Consider the following 13,424-nt stretch of genomic DNA (forward strand, 5'->3'; position numbering starts at 1 on the left):
AAACAATTGTTGGAAAAATTACTTGTGTCATGCACAAAGTAGATGTCCTAACCGACTTGCCAAAACTATAGTTTGTTAACAAGAAATTTGTAGAGTCGTTGAAAAACATGTTTTAATGACTCCAACCTAAGTGTATGTAAACTTCCGACTTCAACCGTAGAGGAAAACAAAGAGCTATATTTGAACAGCTGCTTAGAGGTTGACGTACAGCTAACCACATTGCTCCACTTCTGTTGTGTCAACAGCAAATGAAAGATGTTTATCATACTCTGTTTGTTAAGCTGTATATCTATTTCATGTCTTCCTGGAAGGGACTACACGCTATGCGAACACACACACACACGCACTACACTTGCAGTGTAGAAACTCTCAGGGTTATGTAGAGAAGAGCAACAGAGACAGTGTGTTTATTTTTCTCTCTCTCTCTCTCTCTCTCTCTCTCTCTCTCTCTCTCTCCCTCTCCCTCTCCCTCTCTGTCTCTCTCTCTCTCTCTCTCTCTCTCTCTCTCTCTCTCTCTCTCTCTCATCTTGCTGCTAGGATGGCACACTGTGGTATTTCACCCAATAGATATGGGAGTTTATCAAAATTGGGATTGTTTTGGAAATCATTTGGGTCTGTGTAATCTGAGAAAAGTATGTGTCTCTAATTTGATCATACATTTGGCAGGAGGTTGGGAAGTGCAGCTCATTTTGTGGGCAGTGTGCACATAGCCTGTCTTCTCTTGAGAGCCAGGTCGCCTACGGCGGCCTTTCTCAATAGCAATGCTATGCACACTGAGTCTGTACATAGTCAAAGCTTTCCTTAAGTTTGGGTCAGTCATGGTGGTCAGGTATTCTGCCACTGTGTACTCTCTGTTTAGAGCCAAATAGCATTCTAGTTTGCTCTGTTTTTTGTTAATTCTTTCCAATGTGTCATGTAATTCTCTTTTTGCTTTCTCATGATTTGGTTGGGTCTAATTGTGTTGTTGTCCTGGGGCTCTGTGGGGTCTGTTTGTGTTTGTGAACAGAGTCCCAGGACCAGCTTGCTTAGGGGGCTCTTCTCCAAGTTCATCTCTCTGTATGTGATGGCTTTGTTATGGAAGGTTTGGGAATCGCTTCCTTTTAAGTGGTTATAGAATTTAACGGCACTTTTATGGATTTTGATCATTAGCGGGTATCGGCCTAATTCTGCTCTGCATGCATTATTTGGTGTTTTTCGTTGGAGCGCTGTGTGCTAAATGAGTCATCTTCTGTCATGAATGAACACTTATGCTACTTGATATACAGTCAACACTTATAACATGTGCTACTTGATATACAGTGCATTCGGAAAGTATTCAGACCCCTTCCCTTTTCCCACATTTTGTTACGTTACAGCCTTATTCTAAAATGGATTAAATAAATAAAAATCATCATCAATCTACATACAATACCCCATAATGACAAAGCCAAAGCAGCTTTTTAGAAATTTTAGCAAATGTATTACAAATAATAAACAGAAATACCTTATTTACATAAGTATTCAGACCCTTTGCTATGAGACTTGAAATTGAGCTCAGGTGCATCCTGTTTCCATTGATCATCCTTGAGATGTTTCTACAACTTGATTGGAGTCCACCTGTGGTAAATTAAATTGGTTGGACATGATTTGGAAAAGGTACACACCTGTCTATATAAGGTCCCACAGTTGACAGTGCAGGTCAGAGCAAAAACCAAGCCATGAGGTCGAAGGAATTGTCGGTAGAGCTCCGAGACAGGATTGTGTCGAGGCACAGATCTGGGGAAGGGCACCAAAAAATGTATTCAGCATTGAAGATCCCCAAGAACACAGTAGCCTCCATCATTCTTAAATGGAAGAAGTTTGGAACCACCAAGACTCTTCCTAGAGCTGGCCGCCTAGCCAAACTGAGCAATCGGGTTCCTCTGTGGAGATGGGAGAACCTTCCAAAAGGACAACCATCTCTGCAGCACTCCACCAATTAGGCCTTTATGGAAGATTGACCAGACGGAAGCCACTCCTCAGTAAAAGGCACATGACAGCCCCCTTAGAGTTTGCCAAAAGACACCTAATGGACTGTCAGATGTAAGGGTTGGTGTGAGGTGTTACCCAAGTACGGTGCAGGAGAGACAGCAGGCAGTAGGCAGGGATGGTGAAACAAGGATCTTTACTGGTGGTCCAAAAGCCAGGATACAAAACAACAGACTATACATGAAAACAAATGAGGAGCACATAGGTCTCCAAAAAACAGGCTGACAGCAAACAATACGAAATACTAACTCTGACTGGAAAAACCCAATGACACAGGGAGAACACTTCTCGAGTACCTGTAACTCCGTCACGTGATCCGACACTGATACGTACTGCTTGACATCAAGGAACTAGCAGATAAAACTGAGCAAGGGAACACAGGGAAGTGAGGGCATAAATACACAGGTGAATCAGATAGACACAGATGACACCAATAGGCAGAGAATTAGTCCCGACTGTGAGTGAGGCGGTGCCTATGGTTGTCGGAGGATGACACCTAGTGGGTCGCTCCGGAACTGCGACCCACTCCTGTAACAGTCAGACCATGAGAAACAAGATTCTCTGGTCTGATGAAACCAAGATTAAACTCTTTGGCCTGAATGCCAAGTGTCACATCTAGAGGAAACCTGGCACCATCCCTACAGTGAAGCATGGAGGTGGCAGCATCATGCTGTGGGGATGTTTTTCAGCAGCAGGGACTGGGAGACTAGTCAGGTTTGAGGGAAAGATGAACAGAGCACAGAGAGATCCTTGATGAAAACCTGCTCCAGAGCTCTCAGGACCTCAGACTGGGGGCGAAGGTTCACCTTCCAGCAGGACAACGACCCTAAGCACACAGCCAAGACAACACAGGAGTGGCTTCGGGGACAAGTCTCTGAATGTCCTTGAGTGGCCCAGTCAGATCCCGGACTTGAACCCGATCGAACATCTCTGGAAAGACCTGAAAATAGCTGTGCAGCGACGCTCCCCATCCCACCTGGCAGAGCTTGAGAGGATCTGCAGAGAAGAATGGGAGAAACTCCCCAAATAAAGGTGTGCCAAGCTTGTAGCGTCATACCCAAGAAGACTCGAGGCTGTAATCGCTGCAAAAGGTGCTTCAACAAAGTACTGAGTAAAGGGTCTGAATACTTATGTAAATGTAATATTTCTGTTTTCTGATTTTTATAAATGTGCGAACATTTCTAAAAACCTGTTTTTGCTTTGTCATTATGGGGTATTGTGTGTAGCTTGATTGGGGGGGTGGGGGGGGAAACAATTTAATCAATTTTAGAATAATGCTGTAATGTAACAAAATGTGGAAAAAGTCAAGGGGTCTGAATACATTCCGAATGCACTGTAGACTATGTGTTTTCTGACACTAGATGTGGTCAGGTCAAATGTGGTCTCAATTACTTACCTGGTTGAATAAGGAAAATAACTCTCTCTCTCTCTGTTTCAGAGTGTGGAGGTGAACGGGCAGAGTTATAAGATGGAGGGGCTGAAGAAGTTCACCGAGTACTCCTTACGAGTCTTGGCGTTGAACCGTTATGGCCCTGGGGTCACCACAGAGGACAGGAGCGTCACCACGCTGTCTGATGGTATGTCAGAACTACACTCTCTCTCATTGGTTCACTGTGTGTAACACCCACTCTTATTGGTTCACTGTGTGTAACACCCACTCTTATTGGTTCACTGTGTGTAACACCCACTCTTATTGGTTCACTGTGTGTAACACCCACTCTTATTGGTTCACTGCTTATTGGTTCACTGTGTGTAACACCCACTCTTATTGGTTCACTGTGTGTAACACTCTCTCTTATTGGTTCACTGTGTGTAACACCCACTCTTATTGGTTCACTGTGTGTAACACCCACTCTTATTGGTTCACTGTGTGTAACACCCACTCTTATTGGTTAATTGATTGAACTATAATCAGGTACGGGCAAAAATGACAAAATACAGATACAAAGTACTGTAAAGATCAATGTATCAAAATAAACTACAAAATACTTGTATTTTGTAATGTATTTAATTAAAATACATGTATTTTGTATTTAAATAAACTAAAATAAATGTTCAAGTAGCCAGCCTGAACACCAACAACATTGTCAGTAAGGTCACAAAAACGTTTTAGTTGCTCTGACTGAGATAATGTTGTCGTTTAACTACCTTAGTTGAGCAAGTCACTCAGGATCAGCGCGTCTGCCAAATGACCAAAATGTAAATGTATATGTGAAAATGAACATACTAAAATAAACTGCAAAGCACACTGGGTATTGTTTCGGGGGCAGAGCTCATTAGAATAATACTCGGCATGCTTTGCAATTGTTAATTTTTACATATACATTTGTATTTAGTTCATTTAGCAGACGCTTTTATCTCACCACAGTGCTCTCAGACTTCTGATACCAACGCAGGGTAAAAGGGGAGATACAAAATGTGTACCGCTATAAAACAAAACATTTATAGAAAAGTATTTTTGTATTTTGAAAATACAAAATACATTGTAGTGTAGTTCAGTACAGTGTAATTCAAATGACAAAATACTCAGACGTAATAAAAATACGTATTTCAAACACATGTAACAGAAATACTGCCCGTCTCTGACCTCTCATTCTTACAAAGCCAAGAGGGCTAAAACTACGTCAAGTTCATTAGGATACTCAACGGAAAACATAAAAAAAAAAAAATATTCTACGATAGCGAAACGTTTCGCTTATTGAGTCCAGTTATTCCCTCACTGTTTCAGTCTGTTTTCTTCCTTTTGGTGCCAAATGAACCTACCCCTGCTGGGAATTGATTTACTGTGTGTTTACTGAAAGTCATACTGTCTCTTTCATACCTTTCACTTCTGATTGCAGTGGGATAAACAGCTACATAATTAATGAAACTTAATCAAGAATTAATGAAATAGTTCTTCCTCTATTACTAAATGTCTCATTGCATTTGACACACATGAATTGCTTGCGTGTCAGCTGTCAATGTTTGTATCCCAAATGGCACCCTATTCCCTATATAGTGCACTACTTTTGACCAGGACCCTTATGGCCCATAGGGAGTGGGGGGGGAGGGGGGGCATTTGGGACGCATCTAGTGTATGCATCCAGTGTATGCATTTGCAACACTTTATTTTCTCGTTAATCATTTTCTGGCGGTGTCACTCAACTCTGACAGCCCACATGGCACCGCGTTGGAACGGTCTGATTACATAGCACTGCTCCAGCGCTCTTAACGAATCAGAAGCAATGTCCCAAATGTCACCCTATTCCCTGTGTAGTGCACTACATTTAACCAGATCCCACAGTGCTTTGTTAAAAAGTAGTGCACTATATAGGGAATAGGGTGCCATTTGGGACGCTTTCACAGTCCCATCAAACCGCAGATTAAATTGGTCTCGAAGACATTCCCCTGGGACCGCGGCAACAACTCTCCTTCCATTGGTTGCCTCCCCGTGAACATTTCCTACAGTACCTACATTACCTGCAGAAAGGGGTCGTGTTCCCCTGCATCCTCCAGGTAACAGTCTGCACTACATTACCTGCAGAAAGGGGTCGTATTCCCCTGCATCCTCCGGGTAACAGTCTGCACTACATTACCTGCAGAAAGGGGTCTTATTCCCCTGCATCCTCCGGGTAACAGTCTGCACTACATTACCTGCAGAAAGGGGTCGTATTCCCCTGCATCCTCCGGGGTAACAGTCTGCACTACATTACCTGCAGAAAGGGGTCGTATTCCCCTGCATCCCTCCAGGTAACAGTCTGCACTACATTACCTGCAGAAAGGGGTCGTATTCCCCTGCATCCTCCGGGTAACAGTCTGCACTACATTACCTGCAGAAAGGGGTCGTATTCCCCTGCATCCTCCAGGTAACAGTCTGCACTACATTACCTGCAGAAAGGGGTCGTATTCCCCTGCATCCTCCAGGTAACAGTCTGCACTACATTACCTGCAGAAAGGGGTCTTATTCCCCTGCATCCTCCGGGTAACAGTCTGCACTACATTACCTGCAGAAAGGGGTCGTATTCCCCTGCATCCTCCGGGTAACAGTCTGCACTACATTACCTGCGGAAAGGGGTCGTATTCCCCTGCATCCTCCGGGTAACAGTCTGCACTACATTACCTGCAGAAAGGGGTCATATTCCCCTGCATCCTCCAGGTAACAGTCTGCACTACATTACCTGCAGAAAGGGGTCGTATTCCCCTGCATCCTCCAGGTAACAGTCTGCACTACATTACCTGCGGAAAGGGGTCGTATTCCCCAACCTTCATCCTCCAAAACACAGACTACCTAACTGCAGAGGGGCTGTACTCCCCCATAAAAATAGCATGACAATAATGGCAATTGGCTGCCTCCCCAGGAACATTTCCTCCAGTACCTGAGAGGGAACACAATATTATACACCCTTCTCAGAGGACCAGGGGCTGTAGGTATCAAGCGTCTGAAAGTAGGAGTGCTGATGATGACTCCATGATCAGCACACCTACTCTGGGATGCTTGATAGATACAGACCTTGCTCTTTTGTGATTCCAGTTAGATCTACTCAAACAAACAGAGTTGCGTTTCATCATACAGTGTGTGTACTGTGCACCTAAACAGATCCTCCTCATCCTTTAGAGGTTAGAGTTTCTCTTCAAATTAGTTCAGGGTTTGTTGTCTAGTCTGATCTCGGCTTGTCCTTTCCCACCTCTCTCTCTCTCCTCTCTCTCTCTCTCTCTCTCTCTCTCGTTCTCTCTCTCTCTCTCTCCCCTCTCTCTCTCTCTCCTCTCTCTCTCTCTCTCTCTCTCTCGTTCTCTCTCTCTCTTCCTCTCTCTCTCTCTCTCTCTCTCTCTCTCTCTCTCTCTCATCTCTCTCTCCTCTCTCTCTCGCTCTCTCTCTCTCTCTCTCTCTCTCTCTCTCTCTCTCGTTCTCTCTCTCTCTCTCTCTCTCTCTCTCTCTCTCTCTCTCTCTCTCTCTCTCGTTCTCGTTCTCTCATTCTCTCTCTCTCGTTCTCTCATTCTCTCTCTCGTTCTCTCTCTCTCACTCTCTCTTTCTCGTTCTCTCTCTCTCTCTCTCTCTCGTTCTCTCTCTCCTCTCGCTCTCTCTCTCTCTCTCTCTCTCTCTCTCTCTCTCTCTCTCTCGTTCTCTCTCTCATCTCTCTCTCTCTCTCTCTCTCTCTCTCTCTTTCTCGTTCTCGTTCTCTCATTCTCTCTCTCCTCGTTCTCTCTCTCTCTCTCTCTTTCTCGTTCTCTCATTCTCTCTCTCTCGTTCCCTCTCACTCTCTCTCTCTCTCGTTCTCTCTCTCTCTCTCTGTCTCTCTCTCTCGTTCTCTTCGTTCTCTCTCTCTCTCTCTCTCTCGTTCTCTCTCTCTCTCTCTCTCGCTCTCTCTCTCCCTCTCTCTCTCTCTCGTTCTCTCTGTCTCTCTCTCTCTCTCTCTCTCTCTCTGTCTCTCTCTCTCTCGTTCTCTCGTTCTCTCTCTCTCTCTCTCTCTCTCTCTCTCTCTCTCTCTCTCTCTCTCTCTCTCTCTCTCTCTCTCTCGTTCTCTCTCTCTGACATTTTCCTCTTTCGTTATGGCTTTCATGTTGTCTCTTATTTGGATCAGAGCCGAGTCTTTGACTGACTGGAATCAGACGTTAGAGTAGTTACCTTTACTCCTGCTGGTTGTCCCGGGAGACAAGTCGTTGGCTATGAAAGAAAGGATCTTGTTTGCTTCACACAGCTTTAACTGGATCTAAAACTGGATGCTACGCTAGGCTACTGAACCCCACCTTTAATTGGATCTAAAACTGGAAGCTACGCTAGGCTACTGAGCCTCACCTTTAACTGGATCTAAAACTGGAAGCTACGCTATGCTACTGAACCTCACCTTTAATTGGATCTAAAACTGGAAGCTACGCTAGGCTACTGAACCTCACCTTTAACTGGATCTAAAACTGGAAGCTACGCTATGCTACTGAACCTCACCTTTAATTGGATCTAAAACTGGAAGCTACGCTAGGCTACTGAACCTCACCTTTAATTGGATCTAAAACTGGAAGCTGCGCTAGGCTACTGAACCTCACCTTTAACTGGATCTAAAACTGGAAGCTACGCTATGCTACTGAACCTCACCTTTAACTGGATCTAAAACTGGAAGCTACGCTAGGCTACTGAACCTCACCTTTAATTGGATCTAAAACTGGAAGCTGCGCTAGGCTACTGAACCTCACCTTTAACTGGATCTAAAACTGGAAGCTACGCTATGCTACTGAACCTCACCTTTAATTGGATCTAAAACTGGAAGCTACGCTATGCTACTGAACCTCACCTTTAATTGGATCTAAAACTGGAAGCTACGATAGACTACTGAACCCTTCTAATTTGAATTTGATTTCTAATTGGTCCTGTTGTTTAACTGTGATGAGCTGTCTAACGTCAAGCTGTTGATTTAAGTGAGCTGTTAACCCCAGGATTATGACTGTGCTGTGTGGTAATTCTCATGGATTGAAGAGGTGGTGGTGTCAGGGCCGGCGTTATGGGAGGGCCTTAGGGGCCTGGCCCGCCCCCTACCGTACCTCCTTGCCCGTCCAAATAAAATATTGAAATATTGATCATTTATTTGACCCGAGACGCGCGCCAACAGAAAGACCCATCAATCTCAGTTGAAGTATCAGAGCGAGCGGAACAGCGCCCCTCTGTCTCGGTATGTGTAGACCATGTATCTGGTTCTGTCTGGTCATAAAGAGTATGGCATGTCGTACTATCTCTGTCTAGACAGCATCAGATACATGGGGTACTAATAGAGGGCCGCTGTTTCACTCGCTAGGATGCTTTCTCCCGTGATATAGATTCAGAAGAGAGAAAGAGGTGAAGCGAGAGGGTTCACTCTCGCCAAAATCTGTCCAGTACAAGCCCAATGCGTTTCTATGGGAATAATATGCAAACCTAAGCTTGTCGCCTGCCTTCCCACCTTTGGGACAAAGCCTCCCATTGTTAGGGTGGAGACATGAGCATCTCGTCATTATATACAGATCTCTGGTGTCAGCCTCTTGCGAATTGGAAAGGAAAGTTGGCAGGTGCACAGTGCACTGTTAGAATGCTGCATTGCCCTAAAGTAAATTGATGTTTCACCAAAATTATATACAGTGGGGGAAAAAAGTATTTAGTCAGCCACCAATTGTGCAAGTTTTCCCACTTAAAACGATGAGTGAGGCCTGTAAGTTTCATCATAGGTACACGTCAACTATGACAGACAAAAGGATAAAAAAAAATCCAGAAAATCACATTGTAGGATTTTTAATGAATTGATTTGCAAATTATGGTGGAAAATAAGTATTTGGTCAATAACAAAAGTTTCTCAATACTTTGTTATATACCCTTTGTTGGCAATGACACAGGTCAAACGTTTTCTGAAAGTCTTCACAAGGTTTTCACACACTGTTGCTGGTATTTTGGCCCATTCCTCCATGCAGATCTCCTCTAGAGCAGTGATGTTTTGGGGCTGTCGCTGGGCAACACGGACCTTCAACTCCCTCCAAAGATTTTCTATGGGGTTGAGATCTGGAGACTGGCTAGGCCACTCCAGGACCTTGAAATGCTTCTTACGAAGCCACTCCTTCGTTGCCCGGGCGGTGTGTTTGGGATCATTGTCATGCTGAAAGACCCAGCCACGTTTCATCTTCAATGCCCTTGCTGATGGAAGGAGGTTTTCACTCAAAATCTCACGATACATGGCCCCATTCATTCTTTCCTTTACACGGATCAGTCGTCCTGGTCCCTTTGCAGAAAAACAGCCCCAAAGCATGATGTTTCCACCCCCATGCTTCACAGTAGGTATGGTGTTCTTTGGATGCAACTCAGCATTCTTTGTCCTCCAAACACGACGAGTTGAGTTTTTACCAATATATTTTGGTTTCATCTGACCATATGACATTCTCCCAATCCTCTTCTGCATCATCCAAATGCACTCTAGCAAACTTCAGATGGGCCTGGACATGTACTGGCTTAAGCAGGGGGACACGTCTGGCACTGCAGGATTTGAGTCCCTGGCGGCGTAGTGGGTTACTGATGGTAGGCTTTGTTACTTTGGTCCCAGCTCTCTGCAGGTCATTCACTAGGTCCCCCCGTGTGGTTCTGGGATTTTTGCTCACCGTCATTGTGATCATTCTTGAGATCTTGCGTGGAGCCCCAGATCGAGGGAGATTATCAGTGGTCTTGTATGTCTTCCATTTCCTAATAATTGCTCCCACAGTTGATTTCTTCAAACCAAGCTGCTTACCTATTGCAGATTCAGTCTTCCCAGCCTGGTGCAGGTCTACAATTTTGTTTCTGGTGTCCTTTGACAGCTCTTTGGTCTTGGCCATAGTGGAGTTTGGAGTGTGACTGTTTGAGGTTGTGAACAGGTGTATTTTATACTGAAAACAAGTTCAAACAGGTGCCATTAATACAGGTAACGAGTGGAGGACAGAGGAGCCTCTTAAAGAAGAAGTTACAGGTCTGTGAGAGCCAGAAATCTTGCTTGTTTGTAGGTGACCAAATACTTATTTTCCACCATAATGTGCAAATAAATTCATTAAAAATCCTAAAATGTGATTTTCTGGAGAAAAAAAATCTCAATTTGTCTGTCATAGTTGACGTGTACCTATGATGAAAATTACAGGCCTCTCTCATATTTTTAAGTGGGAGAACTTGCACAATTGGTGGCTGACTAAATACTTTTTTCCCCCACTGTAATTCCTCCTGTCTAAATAAAATCATTTAAAATACTTCACCAGGGAGCATGACTTAGCCACATAAGATCATTAGCTTCTTTGAAAAACATTGCTGTGGATTGTTTCAAATCACCAGTGTGTTGGGAAGCCCTCAATGTGGGTAGTACACGTGGCAATAGGTCTAGCTGACTGAGCATCTGAAATATGTGTGAAGATAATGTGTCATGAGTAGAATTTAAAATGTTGCATCAAGAAGATGGGGAGAGGGGTGCGGTGAAGGTATGGTGCGTCTCTCTCCAGAATGCATGCATATGTAGGAAAGTGCCCATTTGGCAATGTCTGATTTCTGATTGTCTTAACTCACCATGTACAGTCGTGGTCAAAAGTTTTGAGAATGACACAAAGGTTAATTTTCACAAAGTCTGCTGCCTCAGTTTTTATGATGGCAATTTACATATACTCCAGAATGTTATGAAGAGTGATCAGATGAATTGCAATTAATTGCAAAGTCCCTCTTTGCCATGAGAATGAACTTAATCCCCAAAAAACATTTCCACTGCATTTAAGCCCTGCCACAAAGGGACCAGCTGACATCATGTCAGTGATTCTCTCGTAAACACAGGTGAGAGTGTTGACGAGGACAAGGCTGGAGATCCCTCTGTCATGCTGATTGAGTTAGAATAACAGACTGGAAGTTTTAAAAGGAGGGTGGTGCTTGAAATCATTGTTCTTCCTCTATTAACCATGGTTACCTGCAAGGAAACACGTGCCGTCATCATTGCTTTGCACAAAAAGGGCTTCACAGGCAAGGATATTGCTGCTAGTAAGATTGCACCTAAATCAAACATTTATCGGATCATCAAGAACTTCAATTGTTGTGAAGAAGGCTTCAGGGCGCCCAAGAAAGTCCAGCAAGCGCCAGGACTGTCTCCTAAAGTTGATTTAGCTGCGGGATCTGGGCACCACCAGTGCAGAGCTTGCTCAGGAATGGCAGCAGGCAGGTGTGAGTGCATCTGCACGCACAGTGAGGCGAAGATTTTTGGAAGATGGCCTGGTGTCAAGAAGGGCAGCGAGGAAGCCACTTCTCTCCAGGAAAAACATCAGGGACAGACTGATATTCTGAAAAAGGTACAGAGATTGGACTGCTGAGGACTGGGGTAAAGTCATTTTCTTTGATGAATCCCCTTTCCGATTGTTTGGGGCATCCGGAAAACACCTTGTCCGGAGAAGACGAGGTGAGCGCTACCATCAGTCCTGTGTCATGCCAACAGTAAAGCATCCTGAGACCATTCATGTGTGGGGTTGCTTCTCAGCCAAGGGAGTGGGCTCACTCACAATTTTGCCTAAGAACATAGCCATGAGTAAAGAATGGTACCAACACATCCTCCGAGAGCAACTTCTCCCAACCATCCAAGAACAGTTTGGTGACGACCAATGCCTTTTCCAGCATGATGGAGCACCTTGCCATAAGGCAAAAGTGATAACTAAGTGGCTCGGGGAACAAAACATCAAATCTTGGGTCCATGGCCAGGAAACTCCCCACACCTTAATCCCATTGAGAACTTGTGGTCAATCCTCAAGAGGCGGGTGGACAAACAAAAACCCACAAATTCTGACAAACTCCAAGCATTGATTATGCAAGAATGGGCTGCCATCAGTCAGGATGTGGCCCAGAAGTTAATTGACAGCATGCCAGGGCGGATTGCAGAGGTCTTGAAAAAGAAGGGTCAACACTGCAAATATTGACTCTTTGCATAAACTTAATGTAATTGTCAATAAAAGCCTTTGACACTTATGGAATGCTTGTAATTATACTTCCGTATACCATAGTAACATCTGACAAAAATATCTAAAAACACTAAAGCAGCAAACTTTGTGAAGACCAATATTTGTGTCATTCTCAAAACTTTTGACCACGACTGTACACCACTCATTTTTTCTTAGTCTCACACAAGTCAACAAAGTCTGTTATTTTAACATCCATTGCGAATGATAGTTCCTCAGTATTTGAAACCGGACTCAATAATCACCAAGCCTCGGTCTAAAAGAGCAAAATACCATGATCTGATGATCCCATATATCCAGTCATTAAAAAACAGCTGTCTGTCCTGAGTTCACTGGCGCAGGAAACTCTGAGGGCCCGGAATAGGCTAGTTGATACAATGTTGCAAGTTCGTTAGCGACAGCTTCGGGCCGGACCCTGTAATGTTTTGATACAATGTTGATCTTCACTAGCAATAGCTCAAGTCAAGACAGATAGAAAGGGAAGCAGACAGGCGGAGTAGAGAGATTAATGAGATTGAAAGAACTGGAATGTTCATCAGGATATTTTCTACTGTTTTTATTTTGTCGGCTTTAGGCCTTTGTATTTTACTTAGTTGACGCTGGAAGTTATAGTCCTACTGCTGTATTGGTCTATAGACTATCTCTGAGTTCTATGGTAGTTATAGTCCTACTGCTGTATTGGTCTATAGACTATCTCTGAGTTCTATGGTAGTTATAGTCCTACTGCTGTATTGGTCTATAGACTATCTCTGAGTTCTATGGTAGTTATAGTCCTACTGCTGTGTTGGTCTATAGGCTATCTCTGAGTTCTATGGTAGTTATAGTCCTACTGCTGTATTGGTCTATAGACTATCTCTTAGTTCTATGGTAGTTATAGTCCTACTGCTGTATTGGTCTATAGACTATCTCTGAGTTCTATGGTAGTTATAGTCCTACTGCTGTATTAGTCTATAGACTAGACTATCTCTGAGTTCTATGGTAGTTAT

General features: G+C 43.9%; 1 protein-coding gene across 1 annotated transcript in view; it reads left to right on the top strand.

The window, feature by feature from the left end:
- LOC311120079 (netrin receptor DCC-like) overlaps nt 1-13,424 on the top strand; it is a gene marked incomplete at both ends in the record, with an annotated part of 83,607 nt that overhangs the window by 27,611 nt on the left and 42,572 nt on the right. The window contains one exon of the mRNA XM_084194696.1: nt 3,446-3,584. Within this exon, the coding sequence (XP_084050822.1) occupies nt 3,446-3,584 (139 nt within the window). The remainder of the gene's footprint in view (nt 1-3,445; nt 3,585-13,424) is intronic.

The sequence above is a fragment of the Coregonus lavaretus genome (assembly GCF_964263955.1).
Source record: "Coregonus lavaretus genome assembly, contig: HAP1_SCAFFOLD_1688, whole genome shotgun sequence".
In the NCBI taxonomy this organism is placed as follows: Eukaryota; Metazoa; Chordata; class Actinopteri; order Salmoniformes; family Salmonidae; genus Coregonus; species Coregonus lavaretus.